We start from the raw sequence: 23,512 nt of genomic DNA on the forward strand, positions 1-23,512 counted from the left end.
TCTCCAGTGGACATTAAATTCCCACTCTGTATGTATCATGGTCACATATATATCCTGCATGCAAACCTGATGTTTTGGCCTGACGATGGTGCAGAAGGAAAGCTATAGATTGAACTTGATCATCTGGGGAACATGAATGTAGGGCTGCAGCTAACGATGATTTTAGTACTACAGATTATTTCATCGATTCACCCCCCCCTCAGCTGTGTAAGTTAACTCATGACTGTGACGTTACAACCCAAACTCACGGCCCAACCAGGCGGAGAACAACAAACGCACGTGTATACATTTACAGCTGAGGACTGCGGCTTACTTTTGCAAGCCTTCAACTCAAAAAATCAATCATGATTTCAGTTAAATGCTAAAGTTGCTGTTACTGTTACCTTGTCTGTGGTGCGCTCCATGGACTTGATGATAGACTGGGTGCTTTCTGATCAGATGCTGCCGTGCTGTTACGGTAGGCGACATAAGTTTCGTTTTACAGGGGACAGACTAACATTACAGAGTTGTTGTTTTCGCGTCGATGCTTTTTAGCAATCAAATTAATCAATGAATCATTTAAGCCCTACATGAATGTACTCTGTAAGAGATGACAATCTGCCCATCAGGTTTTACTGAGATGAAACATTGGCCTTATTGTGGCCAAATAGAACAGTCAGGGCTCTCCTTTAATTGTTGGTCAGACAGGAAATGTTTCTGGAAATTGTTGGCCATTTTCTGACACGCTTATAAATGAAACAATGAATCAGGAATTCAACAAATGATCTGGAATAATCCACTGACCACCAAAACAGTCTAGCCAATACTGTTTACGATATCTTGCGGTGGAGCTAAAGGTTGGACAAGTAGACAGAGGAGCAGCTAAGTGACTGACACAGCCGTTCTTAGGCAAAGCTGCTAGCGAGAAAAAAAAAGAAATCATCCAATTCCACACTGGCATAGCACAACTTAAATAATCTGTGGCATTTTCATTTTAATATTTTTAAATGTCAATTTTGCTACTCTCAATGATGCTCTGATACAACACAGATGTGAATTAACATACTCCCTGCTGATAAAAGCCTTTATATTAGTCTGCTGTGTCTTTTCATGAAAAACTGCTTGAAGTGTGAAGACCTCGTGGCCTGACCTTGCTGGTTGAAACACTGCTTTGATACTTAAAAAGCTTGTAAAATTCAATGGGCAGAATTCTTTTTTTCCTCCACCGTGTGATGCTGATTTTGTCCTGCACCTGCACCCAGCTAGGGTTGGATGTGCACATTAACCACATTCTCCACTTTAAAAGACAAGCACAGCATTTTGTGCCTTCAACATTTCTATTTTGTAGCATGACAAGAAAAAGCCACTGTGGATGAAAAAAAAAGACCAACACCTACAAATACACATCACAGTACGGCCTTTTGCCAAATGCACCAACATGAAAAAATACTTGTGAGTCAGTGACCTTTGGTTAAGCTGATCCTTGTGTGCGTGCGCACTGTAAAGTAAGAATGCTTTCAAAAATAAACATTTTAATAGATTCTATTTATCAATTAACAAAATACAAAGTGAGTGAACAGAAGAAAACTCTAAGTCAAATCAATATTTGGTGTGACCACCCTTTGCCTTCAAACAGCATCAGTTCTTCTAGGTACACTTGCACAAAGTTTTTGGAGGACCTCAGCAGGTAGGTCGGCCCAAACATCTTGGAGAACTCCCCACAGTCCTTGTGTGGATTTAGGCAGCCTCAGCTGCTTCTCTCTCTTCATGTAATCCCAGACAGACTGGACACCTTCACTGATACAGCCAAATATTTCAAACACAGAGAAAAAGGGGAGCAGACCCAAAATGCAGGAAACTCAAGCAGAGCAGGTACAGCTCAAATCTTACGAAAACGAAAGGCGTTAATCCAGGCAAAAACCAAAATACAGAATCCATAATCCAGAGAAAAGAATAATAAAATCCACACTGAGAAAACAGACAAGAGCCACGATACACTATCCACAGAATAAAAACAAGATGGACACCATAACTGTTCCTGTGTTTCGTGCTTAGTTGAGTCTCTTGGCCTTGTTTCCATGTCGAAGGCTTTTTGGCCGCCAGTCTTCCATGAAGGCCACTTCTGACCAGACTTCTCGGGACAGAAGGTGTACCAGGGACCCACTGTTTTCTGCAGCTCTGAGCTGATGGCACTGCTGGACATCTTCAGATTGTGAAGGGAAGTAAGCATGACGTCTTTCATCTAGCAGTAAGTTTCTTTGGCCGACCACGGCGTCTACGGTCCTCACCGTTAACTGTTTCCTTATGCTTCTTTCTTCTTTCATCTGGCTGGGAGAGAGCTTGCTGATGCAGTGTAACTACCTTGTGTCTTGTTGCTGTGCTCAGTCTTGCTATGGTAAACTGTCTTCAGCATCCTCATCTTGTAAGCTGAGTTTGGCTGTTCCTACACAGCTGTTTCTCTTTCACTTAATGACTGTGTTTCAACCTACATATTGAATTGGTGATCATTAGCACCTGTTTGGTGTAACTGTTTAATCATACACCTGACGATATGCCTACAAAATCCATGGCTTTGTGCAAGTGTACCTTGATGCCATTTGAAGGCGAAGGGTGGTCACACTAAATATTGCTTGATTTAAATTTTTCTTACTTACTCCCCTTTTCACTATTTTGAAAGCATTCTTACTTTATAGCATTTTCCGATACCTGGCTAAACCCTTTATTCCCCTGTTAATACAGTAGACGTATGGTAGTTTTATCATACAAAAAGTAGGAAAGGATATCTCGGCTTCTGCTGCACAGGTTTTCACCTTTCCTTTTAAAAGTCCACCAACTTCCCTCAGGTTCGTACTGAGCCAATCTGAACACATTCAATGTGGGATTCATTGTTCACAGAAAGCCACAGACCCAAAGATTAAATGAGCGATGATAAGACAGAAAAGCAGCAAATCCTCCCATTTTAGAGGCTGGAAACACTGACTTTTTTCTTGATAAATAACTTCCACAATTACTTAATTTTGATTTCTTTTCTGTCAATGGACCAATCGATTAACTTAACCCACTGTAACAAAATGGTACAGTAACAGATGATGTTGGTTGTGGTAAATCATTTAACCTGTTGGCTCTTTTCATTTCAATGATAAAAATGACCATGTCAACTTTAGTGGTCCCGACTCAAGTCTTCCAGCTTTGGTGTGTGGAAGTGCTGTAAATAAAGACAAATGTTTTATGGCAGGGGCGAGTGAGAAAGGAGTGAGGGAAGGAGCTGACAGCCAGCCCATATAAACCATGCTTCAATAAACCACTTCCTGCTACCTCCTTTCATTGACTGAACCCAGGGAGAGCCACCATTTACAGCTCAGTTCCTGTTATTTGGTGGTGGCTGCGCCGTCTATTTGCACCTCCTCCCCTTCCCCATCCTTTCATGCCAGCTACAAGCAGCCAGCCTGCAGCTTTCATGCCTCTTGCTTTCTTTGTGTTCCACCTATACAAGTAGGTATGATTTCTGAGGAATCGTAAAACAATTACTAGCAAATTCCTGAAGCTCTTTGATTTCTGCCAGACACTGGGAGAGGGGGGCGAGGAGGGGTCTTAGGGGCTTTTATGCACAAAGTTGGGTATTTTTATCCAAAAACGCTGCACATGACCCGATGTTAAGTCCCTAATGTTGATTGAGAAACTGCCACCACTCAGAGTTTCAGGTTTCCAGCTTGTCGTGTAGATGAACTGCCAGCTGCTGGATCTCAGTAATTGGTCTGGTTCTTTTTGATGCGTGTTCTTTTTCAGCATTTTTTGTAAAACTGTACTCCTGACATCCTAAAGTAGATCTTGCAACATTTCTGCAGATCCTGTATGGGCACCGGAAATGCTCCCAGCACCTGTCCTTTCTCCTCAGAAGAGAGACAATCGTTACTGGTCTAAGGTCTGCATTTTGCCTTGTAATTTGAATTTCCCCAAGCAATTCAAAAAATAACCAAAAAAAGATGTGCATCACTCACTCAAAATGCACACAAGAAACCAGATTCTGCTAAGATATCAGGTTATGCAGTCATGGCACTTAGATAAAACTACAAACAAAGTAAATAATCTGTTAATAATGTAAATAGTTGTTGGTTGCAACAATACACTAACACTACATGGCCAAGAAATTGGCTTCCTCCAGGAGAAGTCTAGTTTGGTAATCAGGTTTCTCTAATCCCTTTCTGTTCCTTAAAAGGCACAATGAGTTGCATTTGTCTGTTTGTCAACACACAATTGAAAGTTGGCCCCTCCTCCTCAGCTCAACGAGAGAGAGCAGTTGTGGCCGGGCGAGCTGGAGAGTGAATGAAGAGAGAGGGAGCGGCGTTAGCCCAAAGGCTGAAGTAGAGCTGTACGATAGGACTTAAATCTCATATCCCGATATAGGTCATTTCATATCCCAATAACGACACATATCCTAATGTAGAACACTTTTTAAAGTGTAAATTCAATTAAATATAGTTACTGTTGGAATTTCCAACAGAAACTCATGATTTTTTCTCTGCATCATAAAAGCGGGTAAGTGATTCGGGAGAAATCCAACACCACGACAAATACCATGAAGTAATGTTAGCTAGGTTGTGGGTTGGCAAACTGTGGTTACTTGCTGCTACAAAGTTAACATGAGAGGACGAGACAACAACAGCATGTCTCGGTAAACCAGAAAGTTCGCTGAATGTCCGTGGGCGAGTCATTAAACACACACATCACGGCTGGAACAGCTGGATAGTGTCTGTGTCGTCCATACAACAGACGTCTCTCTTTGGTATGAGCTCCTCGTTTTTGCTTGCATGGTCTGAGTCCTCTTTTTCAGTATTATCCACTTCTCCTCCACGTTTGTTTATTCTCAATGCAAATTTCTTCCCTGCAACACTGGCATGTGTGGACTGCGGAGTAGTTAGTTTAAGTTGGATATTACTACATTGCGGTGCAAATGCTGTCCCCTCACGAAAATATTAAAGTAAAGTGTGGACTTTGCGACACAACCAAGTCAATGAGAGAATACTGACTGTTGTTTCGTTGTCTCCCTGAGCCACACTCATCTTCTTACTTTTCTGCTTTCTCTTTTCTTTCGCTCTCTCTCTCTTCACTCATGCTGCTAAGTATGCACACATGTCACGTGGTACGCTTCATAGGGTATGTTTGTGCAGTGGACCGATTTCCTCACACTTGCATGTGACAGGGCAACTGGCCAACATGATCATTATATAGCGGAAACATGATCATTATATAGCGGTTTCAAGCGGGCTCTAAAATCTAACACAACTAAGCCACACAGCCAATGGACGGTCCTCATCCCAAGTTTAACGGAATATTGCATAACTTCTGTGACATTTTTGACATGATATTGCGCAATGTGATATTGCGATAACAATATCGAGTCAATATATTGTGCAACCCTAACTCATTCTACCTTTAAATGCCTCTAACCGTGCTAACTGCTGCATCAACAGCTGTTGCTGTTTATTGATCAGGCAAGTTGAAACTGGAGGAAAGGGAAAACAAAGTGGAAACTGTCTAAGTTTCAGGAGCATTTAGTTTGAAGATTGTCCCAACACAAGACTTGGCCTGATCGGAGTCCTTTAATAATGTGTGTCGTTAGATTCCGAGTCTGATCCATGAATACTTACATTTACTTAAATGGTGTTAAAGAGGTAATATTCTGCTTTTTGGCTTTTCCCCCCTCTCCTTTTTTGAGTTATAAACCTTTTCTGTGCATTTAACAGATTTGCAAAGTGAAAAAGCCCAAAGTTCACCCCAAAGGGAGTTCCCATCTCCCACAGAAAACTCTGCTCTGAACTGCCTCGTACCTAGGAACTCCTCCCTCACATGTGCACCTACTGTGTGAAAAGAGGCTCTGGACCAATGTGTAGTACGACAAAACATATGGTGTTTTTTGAAAATGAAACTATGGAAACCTGTTCTGGTACAACCCCTAAATAGATTTTGAACCTGAAAATGAGCAGAATAAGACCACTTTAAATATGTATCCGACACATTTAAATAGTTTTAGTTACTAAATCTGACATTCTAAATTCTGAAGGATATGATTTTACCAGCTTAAAATATTGATTCAATATGAATACATTTATCTGTTAAATTTTGTCTGTGTAGCATGAAGGGACTACAAACTTATTTTTTTTCCTCCCCCCATTGTGCAAATTTGTGTTGTATAATGATAAATAAACAACACACATGGTGTAATGGTACGCGTTTTCTTCCCAAAACCGTCGAGACAGGATGTTTGACCCAAGCAATTGCTGTCAAATCATTCTATTTATGTGTGCCATAGTTTTACCCAAAAGTTTTGGCAGTGCACCAGCTGTTGTTAGTCAGCTGTAGAATGCTAATCAGCTTAGCCCGGTTAGTCACGCTCATGTAGTGTCGCTGCCTCCAAAGTACAAACACAAATGAGAGACCAGACCTGGAGGATCCTCCCCTGACAGATCCACTTTATGGGAGCATTAAGGTTTCTCGGTTAGATACAGAGAAAACGGGCAACAGTTAGTCACTGAATGTGTCGATTAGCGGAATGGGACAAAACCAGACTGGAAGGCGAGTCCTTCTCCCCTCAGAGCTCAGACAGTCTTTCTCTGCAGATTCAGACTGTGCAACAGCATTATGCTACAGTGTGTGTACTGTATGTGGTCCAGAATACAGAATTATTATTAGTATATGGTCAAGGTGCTTAATCTCTGCTGTGCCAGCATCACATGAGCATTTTAGTCAGTCCCTTTATAAACAAGGGCAGGCTGCAGATCTGGAATTAGCAACAGGTCAGAGTCTTACGATGGAGCATCACTGACTGATTTATTTTTTCTTATTGATACCAGTATTTGAGTGTTTAATTTTTACATATTTCTGAATAAAAGTGTTACCAAAAATGTTATGTTCTACATTTGTTTGATTTCCCTGCTGTACCAAAAACAAAGTGTTTACCCTTACACCCCTGTTTAAAACCCAAGTTCCCCTCTTACTGTACAGGGTTTCCTGCCTCACCTGAACTAAAGAGCTCATCCACAAAATAGTCATATTATAGTCAAAGTCATAAAGAAATTATTACATTTTTATGAAATACATAAGGCTGCTGCACAATAGCTTGTAATGCAAGTATTTCTACTGAGCACATATGCATGTAATTTATTGCCCTTTTTTTTTTTTTGCAGTATTGTAATCACTAGTAGAACATTAGTGCATCTTTAACCTACTTAAAATGTAAGAGTCACTCGTATCTTACTAAATGTAGACTAAAGGTATGATGATATTGCTATTGTTTCCTTTTTGAAACTTTACTGAGAACAGCATAAGACAAAAGAAACCACACATGCACAGGAAAGCATCCTTCATCTCCTGCGAGGACATCAATACTGGTATCATCAGAGCTCAGAGAGATCACATTAGCAAAGCCACAGCAAAGAGGAAAGGAATGCACAGCAGCTTCTGAGATATATTTCAGCCTGAGGATCTGTATCTTATGTATAGGTCACTGCAGTGACTTGACTTATGTGGTATGTGCACACAAGCCACAAATTAAGCCTGAGCGGAGGATGAGGGGAGTTAAAAGGTTTCATTCGAGCGTTCCTCAGAGCCCAGGAGATGGCCAGGGGCTAACATGTTGGCCCAATCATTAAGGCATCAATCTGTGCGTGTGTGTGTGCGCGTGTACACACTGTAAGGGGCTTATACAGTCGCCAATCTGGCTAACAGAACAGAGCACTCCTTTAAAGGGGAAGGAGATACTCCTCCACCGTCAACTATTGTTGACGAGTTTGCCTTCAGTAAGTGAAGTGTGTGTCACAGAAGGCCTTTTGAAAACGTAAACTTGAAGCTTTCAATAGCTTACATGTGTAAAAGTTGATTAAACTCAAGTCACAGGAGCAGTAGTGCGACTGTTACAGCTTTGTGGCAAATAAGACAAACCTGAAAACATAGTTGGACAAACCTTACACACAGAACATGTTTAGAGAATGGGACATAAAATAAGGTATACATAAAACTGTAAAGACAGTGGCAATCATTTTCATGGGTTTACATAAACAGATCACAGCCACTCACACATTCGTAATGGGAACAACTGAGGTGATGAGTTACTGCTGCTAAACAGATGTGCCTGTGCTCATCCTCAAGACAGAAAAGTAGCGAGACTGAATCTCTAATATGGGTGGAACAGTATGTATATTCATCCTAAACTGTTCGGTGGAGGAGGTTTCATTTTATTTGCTACTTTCTTTGCTTTGGTTCGCCCTGTAAACCAAATATTTACTGTAGATTTAGCCTCATACACTCTAATTAGGTCTATATCTTGGCACTTGTAGAGCACATGCACAGCTTTGGCAGTGGGACAGTTGTGATCTGTTAGCCAAACCATGTTGGCTTAGCCCCTGGATGTACAGCTCACATGATGATGACTAAAAGTCGAGATGGAAGAGCCTCTATCATTTGGGGGATGTCAGGGTTTTCCATTAAAATCCAGCCACACTGAACAAAAAAGGGGTAGATCGGACTAAAATGGTGCGCCATTGTTGTTTTACCACAGTATTTTTCTAGAAACAATCTAGGTGGTATTATCTGAATGTGTGTATTTTGGTGTTTGAACTCTGCTGTAAATGTTCCTTCACATGTGCATCGGTCAGTTGGCAGTCAGTAAGTTGTTTCTGCGTAGTAGATATTGCTTGTCCAGGAATTATTCACCACCCTGTAAAAATGAGCAAGAGCTGCAGTCTTTCAGGAATTACCCACTGCCCCTAGCAATAGTCCTCACACTGGTGGATTCATGTTTTCATTTATCTAAATAAATGACAAAAATGTTATCTTCTGCCTTTAATTTGTTCCTCTTGCTGTACCGAAAACACACCAAATCTCAAAACTGAGAAACATAGCAAACCATGGACACCAAATTTATAATGCTAAAACAATGTCTCATTTCTAAATGAGCACAATATGTTAATGTCACAGTTGGTGCTTTGGAACACTGGACTATCAGAGGTCTGGTTTGGCAAGCTGATAAACCACCACACCCTCTTTTTCAACCAGGAACAATCTTGTTTTTCCCCTAGTAACAAAAAGCACCTTGGTGTTAAAAAAAAAAAAAAAAAAAAAACACAAAGAGAAACTCAGCTCGTGTGCATCTCTCCTGCACAGACCACAAATCTCAACCTCTTCTCACCAAGCTGGCCCATTTCTTTCCCATTACACTGTCTTACATCTTTCCATAAAAGTGACAATCCTCTGAAAAATCACAAACACCTTTGAAGAGAAGCCATCTCCAGAGTAGATTAAATGGCGGCCGAGGCTCCAAATGAGGTGCTTAAGCAGCATGAGACACTGCCGCCTATTGCCAAAATAGCACCCCCTTCACTGGTTCCAAAGAGCTTCTTTACCTCCATTTGTTCATACGGCACTGCCATTAGGCCGTCTCCATGGCAACGCCTCAACGCTGGCCCGTTAACCGCATGGCAATAATGAAGCGCGGTGGCAGCTTTACTGACTGATTCGTCATTAATCTAAATGTGTGTCTGGCAGCTTCTCTGAGCTGCACAACAAATCACTGGGAGTGTGGGAGGACCGGTGGTAGGAAGTTTCGCTCACGGCCTCCGATCACCTTCCCATCCCTTCTAAACTGCTTTCTATGTTTTCACTGCTACACCTTCTGTGTGTGCAATAATCCCTGAGTTGGTGATGTATGGACATGTTGATAAGAAGAAGAACGGTCTTTGGAGCAATAAGAGAACTGATGTTGAAAAGCGGTTTGACTTCCTTCCTTCCATCAGCATGCTACATGAGGCTACCTGTTGTCAGAATCTTTACATAAGCAAATAAAGTATGGCTGACACATATCTAAACAACAGCTTAGAAACAGAATAGAAAAATAGAAGAAATGAAACCTGCAAGTGAGCTAAGAGGTAAAGATAGATATTTTTAAATCTTAACAGCAGTCTTTGAAATCTTGACAGGCCATTGGGGATCCCTGGTCCACATAACGCTTTCCTGCTGGCATTCTTTTTGCAGAATCATGAAGCTAAGTTCACACACCCCTAACCTCCATTGATCAAACACTGCTGTCAGTTACATAAGGAAAGATCCAGGTGAAAGTATCTCAGCACACAGGGTATTCAAATGTATTGGATCTAATTTTTTAAAGACTGTTTTAGTTTCTTATCCTAAAAACAATGAAATGAACAAATAAATACAGGCATTGTGCTGCCAAAACTTTCTTTGAAAAACCAGGTGATCCTGGGAGAAGTAAAAATTATGTTCCAGTCCATTTAGTTAAAGATGGGTTCTGTCCTCCCAGCACAGTCCCACTCCTCACACTAAATATCAGTTGTCCAAGGCTAGGCAAAGACTGCACAAATAGTCCTGTCCATAAAAAGTAAAATGTTGTCTACAGTCTCCAAACACAGCACACACAGACTGTAGGTTTGAAAGCTAAACGTTGAAACTCAATTCCTTTTGACAGGTTTACTCGGTGCTTACGACTTGTTTAAATGGCTCCCATTTTATTTTAGAGTGGCTGGCGTGTCACCATGTGAGACATGAAGGTGATCAAAAACCATCTAAAGTGAGGAAAGTGTAATCTTCAACAGCTGCAAACTGGACTAAATTAAACACTGTATCCAGAAAGAAAAAAGAGAGAGAGTGGGTATTCTTGGAGTTCACCCCCAAACTTTGTTAGCCAGCTGTGGGCCTGCTGGAGCAGGCTGTCAGACTGTTGTACTGACAGTGTCAAACACGAACCATGCCGATAACCATTCATTTCAGATGTACATGTTCTAGCCCGAGTCTGATCCCATAACACAGTAATAAACACAACCCAAATCAGCTTCGCAACCTAGACTGAGAGGTGCCGAGTGGTAAGTTATTAATTTGTTACAAATTGATCTTTCACACTTAATGTTTTACCTGTGCACTGTCTCTCCATCACAACTGTATGGGGAGGCAGCAGTCAGACGTGTTGTCACTGTGTGTGCTGCAGCTCAGTGTGTTTCTCCACCAGTGATTTTGAGGGAGGGCCACACTAGTCGCTGGGTGAGCATTATGACGCGTGTGACGCAGTCACGCAGATAGGTTACAGAAGTAGGCTGGACTAAAATCGAACTGTTTTCAGGTAGTCCAGGAGCATAGTTTTCTGTGGGAGATGGGAACTCCCTTTGGGCTGGACTTTGGGCGAAACCAACGTGGTACCAAATGACATCTGCACATGTGTGTCTAGCTGCTATAGCTAGAGTGCCGCTAACTCCAGTTAACAGAGCTTAGCTAATTAGCTCGGTTAGTGGCTCTACCCAGACTGGGAGCTCAGAGTACCAGGGGAGTGTTGGTGTTTCTTTACACCACCAGCAGAGGACCTTACAGAGTTAACTATGTTAAGTGCCCTGGAACTAAAACATTATCTGTTGTCCCCCTCCAAAAAATGTATTTTTAATTAAATTTATACCATAAACGTGCTACCCCTAGACTATTAAAGGAGACCTATTATACTGCTTTTCCAGTCCTATATTGTAGTTCTGTGACTCCTGTATGGCAGCTTTGCATCATTCAAAGTTCCAAAAAATATACTGACTCTTCATATAAGCCTTCATTTCAGCCTCTGTCTGAAAAAAGCTGTCAATGCTCCTGTCTCTTTAAGCCCCCCCCCCCCCCTCTCAAAGCCCACTGTCTTCTGATTGGCCAAGAACTGAAGCATGTTACCAGGCTGTTGTTACTGAGCAGTACAGACAGACTGAGCATTGCTGTGTCGTTGCTGTGCGGAGCAAATGACCACATATGGAACTCTGGCTCCGTATGTCGTAGAACGGAGCCGTTGGTAGAAAAAGCAGTTGAAAACTGAGCGTTCAGAACAGGAGGAAATCTGAGGTTTGGGCTCACAGGGATTTCTGTTAAATACTTTAACCTCATTTTTTGAAGCTTTGGCCATGTTTAACATGAACATCCAACATTGTAACAGTGTAGATAAGTCATAAAATATGGAAAAGCATAATAGGTCTCCTTTAGTGGCTTGAACCAACTACTAGCCGACTAGTAGTAGCCATGGGCAGCCCTAGTCCAAATCATTATAAATGTAAAATAAATTGAAGATTACAGAGTATTTTTCAGTGTGTCATACTCACAAAGATAAACATTTGAGCAGGTGGAGAATGAGTTTAATAGTAACAAAATACTACATTCTCCTGAGCAGTTTATACAAATGAAACAACAGGAGCCATTCTCTCTGATCTATTACACTCGAAACGATCAAGAGCGTCTAAAGACCCAACAGAGCAGGAAGCACTTCGGCTCACAATCTGTAACCATGTAAAAACACACACGTCCAAAAGACTCGAGACACTGGGAAGATCTCATGGCATGTGTCATGGCGTGAGATATATTGAAGGTTAAGTATTTTCCTGCTGGGCTTTTGGTCTTAGTCTTCAAACTGCACATTACATTTATCATGACTGAGGTGAAGCACAAAAACAGGCAGTGTGCAGATGCCACATCTGACTTGGTACGTTGTAATTAAAGACCTTTTAGGGAACTTTAAGCATTGAAGGTTCCATATCAGCATAGAGGAATTTGATTTATTGACAGCTTGGAGGCACGGGGGGGGGGGATGAATACAGTATGAGGTTTCCAACTTGCTGTGTGCAATTTGCTGTCTCAAAACACATATTTTTTTAGAACTTTTGACAGCTTTGAAGTCCATCAATTTCTCAGTAGGTTGTTAATCAAGGCGACATACAGTGTATGTACTTTCCTTGCCTAGACTTTGGTTGTTCCCAGCACCTCACCTCATTTTTGCTTGGTGGCAACAGGCATGCAGTAATGGCCTTTTTCCACCAAACAGTCCAGGAATGAAAAAGGTTCCCTCAGCAAATTTCTTTCTGCGTTTCCTTCTACAATGTCTAGCGGGATCGGTGCAGCTAGAACTAAATTCAGGCCATCGACCTTTGGTCTAACTGCAGGTAGGCTTCCAGAGTTCCTAAAAAGTTTGAGAGCCCACCAAAAAACAGACTCGCAATAGGTTCCACAGTTCTTAAGAGCTAACAGAACACCAGAAGGTTTCAAAACCCCAAATAAGTTTCTAGAGTTCCAAAAGGTTCCAGACCCAAAAAAAGTTCAGAAGCCCCCAGAGGTGAAAACTCTGTTCACAATAAGATACGATTTAAATTAGGTTCTTGTTCCATATAGGAAAGAACAGTTTTGCAAAGTCATTTATACATCTAGCAAAGAAGTTTCTGAGCTTCCGTGCATTGGTAGGTAAACATCATCCTAAAATATTCTGGAGCAGAATCTTTATATTCACATTTCTAATCTTCTGCAAAGTCGAGACTCCAGTCTGATCACATGGTGCCAAACATAGTTATACAATATTAGATGACATATTTCATAATGTTGTTCTCCTTATTTTCTTAGTTTCAATATTTTCAAATAAAAATGTAAATTTCACTGATAGGTAGCAACAAAACTGACTCATGTCACATAGGCCTGTTGCTATTTTTATAAAAAGGGGTAATAGGTAATAGTTTATAAACTCAGTATTACAAAAGTATTTCATGACTGGTAAACAAAGACCAATTTACACAGCTGTTCTCCACAGTAGCTGCTTGGAGTCACTTCAAACTTGCAAATCATTAACATGTTCAAGTTTGATCCCTAACAAAGAACATATTCTTTCTATCTGTTCCATCATGGAACTAGGGCTGCAACTAATGATTAGTTTTATTGTTGATTTATCTGCTGATTACATTAAGCTATTCATTAACTAGTTTTTCTTGTCTATAAAATAAAATAATAATAAAACTACGGCTTCCCACAAGGTTGCATCCCAGGTGACATCTTCAAATACCTTCCTTTGACCAAACTGAAGAAAACACACAATGGGGAAAAAATCCCATTGGAGAAGCTGGAAGCTGAGAATTTTGGCAATTTCTTTTACAAAATGACTCGCTTATCAAAATAGTTGCAGATTAATTTTCTATCAACTGAACAATCAAACTGTTCAGCTTGTCAGCAAAAAATGATTGATAACGTCTATCAGAGGCCAGTTAAAAGAAGATTACTGCAGTGAAAAGTAAAAACATGTTGACCAGTATTCTTTAGTCTGAGGTCACCAACAGACAGTATTTGATGCCACTTCCATGCATAAACAATTAATTATTATGCTAACGTCTTTCCGAATTTCATCACGGCAGAGTGGAAACGCCTTTGAAACAGAATTAGAACCATGAGACAACTAAATTCTCCCCTGAAACCAGACTAATGACTCTTTTGCAGCAGGGCACTTACTGGATGATGGAAGAAACGCAGGGATACAGTCAGAGCCAACACAATTAGTTGATTCAGTGATTAGTTCATTGAAAGAATATAATCTGCAACTTATTTCATTTCAAATCTACAATCAAGTCACTGTGATGGGCTTTTTCACCATTTCTGGACATTTTATTGACCAAAAAATGATCAGCGGAAATCAATTGTGGATGAACTGATAATGCCCTGGATGCATTAATGTAAAAAAATCTAATTGGAGTGCAGGTACTCCAGACAGTCTGCATGCAGTGTGGAATCATCAACAAATTTAGGTAGTCATCCCTGATTTAGATATGTTAGTCCTAATTTAAATCAATTTACATCCAAATCTGGACAATTTTGAGCTTGTGACCACAGACAGACTGCATCAACATTCTGACAGTGTCAGAAATGTAGGACTAAATTCAGACAACGCCGCTGCTGCTACGGCCCATGTCTGCAAACAAACCATTCAGAATATTTAGCATGCGATTTCACAGAATACACTGACTAACTTACACTGTCGAACGATCTGACCCAAGATATTATGTGACCCACCGAGAGCTGCAATAGTATGTCTATTATTCAGTGAGTTAACCAATAGAAAAGATAATCACTCAATTGTTTACTATTTTTTCAAGCAGGATTTATAGTTTTTTTTGGTCCTATAAACTGGACATCGCTGCATTTTGGACTGCTGGTCAAATAAAAACAAACCCTTTGGGTTCAGGGAATTTAAAAGGGCATTTTTCACTATTTTCTGTAATTTTATAGAAAAATTTATTGAGAAAATAATCCTGCACAGTTTGACATGCAATGAAACTGCAAGACCGCTATTAGAGTGTACAAGTAGCTTATAGCACATGCAGTGCATGTGTCCATTTGTGGTGGTGAGACTGCACAGCAAAATTAATCATCAATAGCAATTATGGGTCTGACCTTAAATTTAAAGGCTTCCCATTTTGGAATACCTATGTTCGGCTGGTTAGCAGCTGAGTGCAACCAAGCGTAACCAGCACAGGTCATACCTGTCACTGCCTTGCCTTTACACTCGCAGCGCCCAATTAAGCAGCTCTTACATACAAGGTCTGTCCTTTTCATATCCAAAGCAATATCAGGTGTGATTCTGTTTGTCAGCGTTTCAAACCAACACATCTGTACGGAGTGACATTTAGAGCAAACACTAAAATGCTCCTAACAGACATAAGCACACCACAAAATGCATTCTGCGTCATTAAACATTATTTCCAACCTTTCAGTTCTGTCTTCTGAGAATTGCAGAGAAAAGGACACGCATAACTAATTTAGTACCAACACCGTGGAACAGGACATGCATTGCACTGCGGTTTCTGCTCACAGAACCAAAAGCCACTGTCTTTTCTCCACAACAGCCATTTCTTAGAACAGTATAGAGATACTTAAAAACACATATGCCAGATGTCTGAAGTCTGAAGTCAGCTACATGGACTTGGTGGCTTGGCTGAAGACACATGAGCATGTGGATGCTCGCTGATGTTCTGGTTTGAACCCTGCTCATTCGTCTGAAGGTCTCCACCCTCACAACACCCAGCTGCCTAGAAGAAATGCCCAAGAAAAAGTCAAGGGCCAAAACAAACAAATAGCAGGTCTCTTACCTCTTTTTGGTTTAGGGAAGCTTTCATGCAGGTGAAAAACTACTTTCTCCACAAAGTGCTGAATGTTACTGTGCTCTGGTCCTCTGACAAACACCATCCAGTCGTGAGTGAAGCCTTCCACGGTGGGTTTCTTTCTGAACTGGGCACGATGACCAAGTTCTAGTTTCACCTGAACAGCACCCTGTGCAATAAAGAGATGTTGGGTTACTGCCCAAATTCAAGAAAGTAATAAAGAAAGAAAATACTTTGACTAGACCAATACACGTGTTTGACAGAGAATGAAAATAATGTACTGAACAATAAAAACCCGAACGCGTATGTTAAAGTACATCCATGTAACGTTATAACTCCATTCAAAAATCTGTTAATTTAACGAAACCTTACTTTTGGGCAAATGTACACACACGTGAGAGCCTAACTTTAAACGACGTTTTACTATAATGTAGTATTACAGTTAAATTCATAATATATACCTCGCATGAAGCAGAAAACATTTCCACCAACTTTATACTAGTGAAATTAGCCCCCACTGCTCTCCACCATGGGGAAACGTTAGATGGCTGTTCAGAGATAACGCATTGGAACCCCTCGACAAAGTTGACGTTTTTCACGGTCTACGCGTTACTTCATGCACTGCGTGTAACATAAAGCCGAATTAACAACCATTCTGAAATAACCTTCATTTAGGCAAAAGCGAAGGTGTTTTTTGACGGGAAGCAGAAACATGCTGGTACTGCCAGGTTTTTCAGTGGAATTTTGCATTAACGTTACGCTGGTCATTCAGGAGATAGCGGCACGTAACGTTATCGGCTCTAGCTAGCTGTAAGGCTGGAAAATCCTCGTTACGGAGTAAAAACCACCGACTCCTCCGGTGTGACAAAACAGCCAAATGTCCAGCAATATACTCCATTAGACCGGAGGGGCAGATAAATCCTTCAACAGGCTACTCACCGAGTTGGCCATCCTTGAGGCCCCGCGTTAGTGTTATTTCATGGAGAATTAGTTTTAAATGAGAGTATAGGTGCGTACAGTTCGCCTATGACGGCGGACATGGTCTCTCCTGGACTGAAGTCAGACTCAAGACTTTCAAAGGCTCGCCGGTTGTCAATGCCCCGCATTAACATAGAGATATTCCGCTGCGGACTTTCAAAATGAAACACCTGCAGTGCGACTCCTCTGAGTGTAGCTCCCTGAACTGCAGACTACTGTTAAAGCAATGCTTTTGCATTGATGGTAAGAAATATTACAAAGTAGCCTATTTGCATTTTGTTTACTCCAGACCATGGAACTTGAGGTCATGAGTCCAAGTCGCCCCATATTGAACATTTGGACCAGGCTCCAAAAATAAACTCTCTGAAACTGTTAAAATATAAAAAAAATATGTAAAAAAAAAAAAAAATAAAATATATATATATATATATATAATATAGAAAAAAAATATGTAACTGTTTCCTATTTTCTTCACTCAGGTAAATATTCAGAGTTGTATTTCCAACATGAAGCAACATGAAGCCCTGAAGGCTGAGCCAGGAATAACATTTTAGTGGGAAATTATATTTACTTATTGTTGGCCAAATTTAAATACAGCCTACTGTTTCTTAAAAATACTCAAATCAGCACATAAACACATTTATACTGTTGCAATGTTAGGCTACAATGTAGCCCCCACCTGAAGTTGGAGGACAGGCATGTGGCACATTTGTGTTGCATGAATGTGGTATGTGGTACAATTTACACTGTATGTATTCATGACATAGGGAGCAAAATACTGGCCGTGAACCTGTACAACTGTAATATAACAGTTGGTATTTGTAGTGCGTATCATCAATAAATCAGTCACTGCTGTCATATTTCTTTAAACAGTTCATCACTTTTTAGCACAGTGTACCGATCAAAATTAATGTTTTATTTTATTTTGAGCGCAAAATGCTCCCGTTTCCGTTCTTTCTCCGCCTCAATTCTGTAAATTTATGCCGCTTAGGGGTAAAGCGCACGCGCAGCTTGGTGTACCCACTGTAGCTGCAGAAAGAGCACGAGACGAAAAGAGCCAATAAGAGAAAAGCAGATACACGGACCTCCAATCAGGTGGCTGCAACCGTCCTGTAATTATGTTGCTTTCAGGTCCCAGGGGAAAACCGGCATATCAAGCATATGAGATGTTCAAACCCGTTTAAAACAGTCAAACGCAAACATTCCTGTACGATAATGTGATGAAAATGTTTATTGTGAAAACCAAACATCGCCCCACCTGACTTTCAACAAATAAACCTACAACTTTTACAAGCTATTTTGGATTTGTATGAAATTTTTATGGATACCACTGGAAACGTTACAATTTTATATTTGTTGTCTGCATGTATGGTTACTGTAAATGGGCCTCTAAAGGCTTGGGTATGCAGCAACATAACTTGAATCAAAAGGATATGATCACAATGTTTTGAGAAAAAAAAACACATCTCTCATAATCTATGTAATTCTGAATTTTGCTTGTTACTTTTGTACGCAAGGCTGTTGTTACCAATATTAAAATAATTTACTCAAATCTAACTTTTATTTCGCTTTTTTTTAATTCCTTATTTTCATGTTTGAAAATGCATGATTTCTCCCGAAATTTAAATCAAAATTCAAAACCAATTGGAAAGTCAATCTCCAAAGCATTATCAAACCATGCAACTTTTATATTCGACTGTAAATTATAGTTCTTCATTATTCTTTATTATTTGTAATATCGGTCATGCTCAGGTCTCCCTTGAAAATGAGATCTTAATCTCAATGGGACTAACCTTATTAAATAAAGGTCAATACTTTCCTTTTAACATAGGCAGCCATAGACTTCCACAGTCCATCATGGAATTATAACCAGCTGTTAACAGTGAGTTCTGCATATGTATTTAATATTCTATTCAAAGCGTCCTTATTAGGTTTAATGAGAGTCTTCATAGTTAAACTTAGATTACTACCCCATCATTCATTTGCAGTCAATTTAAGAGATGGCGTGTGACGGGCTGGTCTCTGTCACTTTTGGTCCTCGATACGCGCCGTAGTTACATGCGGGTCTGCAGGAGGCTGGATGAATGAGGTAAAGTTTAGGCAGCAACATGAATAACTTTTAATAACTTCTAACTGACAGGCCGAAATGTTACTCGGTTTACTGCAGTAGGAAATATTGCCGACCTGTCTTATTACGAATGCGCAGCCAGTTGAATAGCCTTAGCTTTTGTGTAGCGAACTCCAGTGTAGCTATTATTATTAGCCGATTCAGCTGACTTTATTTGCTAGCATGTTTTTTGTATTTCAGTTTTGTATAATTACAAAGAGGCTCTGGATGTTAAGGTCCACCAAAGGTTTGTGCTAAAGTTAAGACGTGACTGGTTTGGTATGTAGTACGACACGTAGCCAGCATCAGGACCACGACTAGCTTAAGTGAACGCGCTACAGCAAACCCGATTGAAAAATCAGTCCATTTTATCTTCACTTACATATCAGCAAAGCAATCTGATGCACAAAACGCTACTCAACGCATTTTCTGACAAAAGCAGAAAGCGTCCTTTACTTCGGCACAAATATAAGCTACCAAAGGCCATGACTGGAAAAAAATATATCAACTTGCTGCTAAAATACATCACCATGGACATGAGCATCATTGTGTTGCTGTAAAACCGTTAGTAAAGGAACTGTGATGTTGGGAAATGTTTCATGCGGTGTGTAATTAAGGTCGCATGAAATAATCATGATAGTGACACGACTAGTGTTGATGTTCATCACAACAGTAATTATAATACCTTGATGCGCTGGAGTATAAAAGCTGTAGGTTTCATAGAATGAAGATCCTAGTACTCTCTGTTAAAAGACTTTGAGTCTTTGGTCTGGTAAGATGTTCCTCTGTGGTTTTACAGAGTTTGTTTTGCCATAAATGCTTTCTGTTGAGTTTCACATTGGAGGATCTCAACTGTTTAGTAAAATGGCTACTGATTGCCTTTTAAAACTTATCTTTTTAAAGTGCCATGGAGATTGAATCAGTGTTAGTCAGTCCTCTCTGTTTACAAAACTGTACTGTCCATGTACAGTACCTGTTTGGTTGTTGAAGTGCCCAGCTCACCTGGGCTTAGGCAATACCAGATACAGATATTATGCATAGTGGTGAAACACTTGTCAGAAAATAACACAGCGTTTTATATAAAACATTATATTGCAAACAAAGACCTGTGCCTCGCCTCCCAAACTCCTCAAAGTTCAAACAATCTCCCACAAAAACAAAAAGCACCGCTCAGGAATGTTGTAATTTTCCAGCCGGACACAGCAGTGATGAAGAGATTTTTACTAAAAAGTGTAGTAAACATAAAATGGACCTCATCTCCAGTGAGTCTCAGCTAAATATCATGATAAACAATGCCTTTGCTTTGCAGGGACTAGCTCATGGTAATGTACCCAAACGTAACAGTGCACTTGAAGTGTGTTTACATTAATCAAAACTAGCATTACACCTGTCTGACTGTGTCATATGTTAGAGAATGAAATCAACTTCAGTCATTCTGTGCTGCTATGATTTCAGGCCAGCTACGTTCACCCTGCAGGCCTTAATGTTCAATTCCAATTTAACAACGATTTTTGTTGATTGACTGCTGTAAACATGGAGGCCACAGAGTTTAGCTGCACGGCTTTTTTATTTTTAAGTTGATTTCAGGTGGAAGAAAGGACATTTGGGAGCTGACGAGGAGAAAGAGAGACACTTTTTAAATTATGGCTACTTGTGGCGCAGAATTGTGACGGCGGTGGCTATGGAGTGGCGTCGGAGTCGCATGAATTCCGATCTGGGGTGCGTTTCCCGAACAACCATGAAAGGTAGCATTAAACTATGTTGGTACGATCATTAAACTAACCAACACCTGAAGTACGACCGTTTCCCAAAACTGTGTGTTCGTCTGACTTTCACAGCAGGAAACTGACAAAACGTTGTGATATTCTGTCTAAATATGTAAGTGGCTGATATTAAGTGACATTATTATGCTAACTTATGATTTAGTCTTTTCATACCATAGTCGTACCGGCAATAACAAGAATATCAACAATAGTGTTAAAACAATCAACAATATAAATAATATATGCCCTAATCATTTTATTTAGCCTACATATGGGCTATAACGTTTGTATAGCAATAGCAAAATTTTAGAAGAAAAAATTAAGAACTATTAGTGATTCCAAGACATTTAGTAAAACAGGTTTAATCTGCAAGTATCTTCATTTCAATACTTTAACTCTATTATGAATCCCTTGGTCGCAAACAACTTGAAGGTCTTGAGAATAGCTCAGTGATAAGAGGCTGGGCTTGAGATCGTTACCTATTGAGACAGACACGGGTTTGACTCCCGTGATTTATCTTTATCCATCTGTTATAATGGCAACGACAGTACTTTCATGAATTTTATGCTGTCTCTTTTTATATTTCTGTTTGTAATGAAGACTAGAGAACACCCATCTTCCTCAGAGGCCTGGAAATCTCCGTGTTGTCCTTTAACCTTTGAACTGGTGACTAATATTAAATCAAGTTATTGTGAACAGATGGGTAATCTGTGAGGAAAAACACCTGCTGTTTGTAGATGGTCTACTCTACAGATAGGCTACTTAGTACTGAAACAATGCAGCCCTACACATGACCCGACAAATACAAATATAAAAGAACTTTTACATCTACATTTAAAAATATCTTCACCTTAAATATGTTTGTACAGCAGGATTATCTAACATTCCCTGCTTAAAACACATTTCATCCTCCTCCTAAGACCTGCATTTTCTGCTATCTGTGACGTAGTCACTGTGAACCACAGGTCAGGAGCTGTAGGTCCAACTATGCAACTTAACGACAGTTAAGAACGTTCGTCAGAACTCTGGTTCGGGGAAAACCTGCGTCGCTTAACGATGGTTCGTACCATGTAAGTTACCAACTTAGTTACCTCCGTAGTTCGAACTAGGGTTTTGGGAAACTGTTGCGTCGCAACTGCATAGTTCCAACTAAGGAAGCTGCTGCCGTAGTTAGCAACCATGCTTTTGGGAAACGCACCCCTGACCGTCCACACAAAGGTTGGATTTTTTGAAATGCAACCTCTGTGTGGACGGCCATATAAAAGTGGCCCAGATCGGAACTGGAAAAGATTCTATGTTACTTGGGCTCTTCACACTGTTACTAAAAAAATCTGAGTCATATATGAACAAAAAAAATCAGATTTGACTCACTTTGGCCTGCAGTCTGAACACAGCCAAAGTGTGTGTGTGTTGTGAAACCGTCAAAAATCCCATGTTCCTGTCCGGCACGTGCAGTTCGCAGCAGTGAGTGTCACACAGTAAAGCCCCAGTGGTGTCATTTCTAAAGCACTGTTGGCTCAACACTGTTCATGCATTGTCTTCTCTTGTATTGCTAATGCAGACCTAGCAGTACAGGCCAGCCTATATTGTTTTGCTGTAAGGTAAATATATGCCGTAGAAACCACTGGAACAAATTGGTGTACAAAGTTTTCACCAGAGTGACTGTCTAAATTAGCGAAGAAGCCAGATACTTCTAAAGTCTAGGTATCATCAAAAACATGACAAGTGATGTTAGTTTATTAGTTTAAAGTTATGAGTACACAAAAACTTCTAGCACATACATTCTCGTCAAGCTGATTTTAAAGACCATGCCATGATTAACAGCCACATCAAACAAACAACAAACACCACTAAATAAGCTGAGGAAGTTTAGTGTCAGTTTGGAGTGTAGTTGTGTAGACTTACCTGTTTGTGTGGTCATGAAGCAGAGCCAGTGTGGAGCGTGCAGGGCGCTGGGCAGCACAGCACAGCAGGCTGGCTTATCAGTTAGATAACAGCAGGGGGCTGGCTTGTTTGGGGAGGGGGTGATGGGGGTTTGGCTCCTCGAGGCTCGTATTCCCCGTGTTTATAGTAATGTTAAACCAATATATTGGTTTACAGATATTGATTAACGGGGAGAAAAGTTGGAAATCAAAATGTTTTCTCAGCCGAATTTCTACATATTCAGTTTTATGTCTCAGATATTCTGTGTTTTTTAAAAAAAAAAATCCAGACAAATCAGATAATGGCCAGTCAGTGATGTCAGTCCGTTTTATTTTCTTTCTCTAAACTCAAGCCAGCTTGTTTTCTGTCCGGAGAAAGCCTTGTAGCTGGGTTTGTTATCATTTTATTCATTAGTCAGTTCACTTGTTCTGTTTGTAAAATGCCACACGATGTACAGTGGGGGAAATAAGTATTTGACCCCTTGCTGATTTTGCAGGTTTGCCCACTTACAAAGAATGCAACGATCTATAATTTTAATCATATGTACATTCTAACAGTGAAAGACAGAATCCCAAAGAAAATTCCAGAAAATCACATCATATGAATTTATTAAAATTGATAACCATCTGATGAGGAAAAACAAGTATTTGACCCCCTGGACAAACAGCATGTTAATATTTTGTAGAAAAGCCATTATTGGCCAGCACAGATGTCAAACGGTTTTTATAGTTGGTGACAAGGTTTGTGCACATTTCGGCAGGGATGTTGGCCCACTCCTCCCTGCAACCAGCCTCCAAATCATTCAGGTTCCGAGGTTGTCGCCTGGCAACTCG

General features: G+C 40.3%; 2 protein-coding genes across 8 annotated transcripts in view; one reads left to right on the forward strand and one right to left on the reverse strand.

Moving 5' to 3' along the window:
• mllt3 (MLLT3 super elongation complex subunit) overlaps nucleotides 1-17,002 on the reverse strand; it is a 51,326-nt gene extending 34,324 nt beyond the window's left edge. For all 4 annotated transcript variants that reach the window (XM_046065850.1, XM_046065852.1, XM_046065851.1 and 1 more), the window contains exons 1-2: nucleotides 16,848-17,002; nucleotides 15,897-16,077 (exon numbers count right to left, since the gene is read on the reverse strand). In XM_046065850.1, coding sequence (XP_045921806.1) covers nucleotides 15,897-16,077; nucleotides 16,848-16,859 — 193 coding nt within the window. In that variant the 5' untranslated portion in view covers nucleotides 16,860-17,002. The remainder of the gene's footprint in view (nucleotides 1-15,896; nucleotides 16,078-16,847) is intronic.
• Nucleotides 13,211-23,512, forward strand: part of focad (focadhesin) — a 61,176-nt gene continuing 50,874 nt past the window's right edge. Inside the window, exon 1 of one of the 4 annotated variants that reach the window (XM_046065847.1) lies at nucleotides 13,211-13,233. The gene's annotated coding sequence lies outside the window, so the exon portion shown is untranslated. Of the gene's footprint in view, nucleotides 13,234-18,887; nucleotides 18,976-19,075; nucleotides 19,241-23,512 lie in introns of those variants that run through there. The other 3 variants (XM_046065846.1, XM_046065844.1, XM_046065845.1) reach the window with 3 other exon arrangements.

Source organism: Micropterus dolomieu, linkage group LG12, assembly GCF_021292245.1.
Source record: "Micropterus dolomieu isolate WLL.071019.BEF.003 ecotype Adirondacks linkage group LG12, ASM2129224v1, whole genome shotgun sequence".
NCBI classification, from domain to species: domain Eukaryota; kingdom Metazoa; phylum Chordata; class Actinopteri; order Centrarchiformes; family Centrarchidae; genus Micropterus; species Micropterus dolomieu.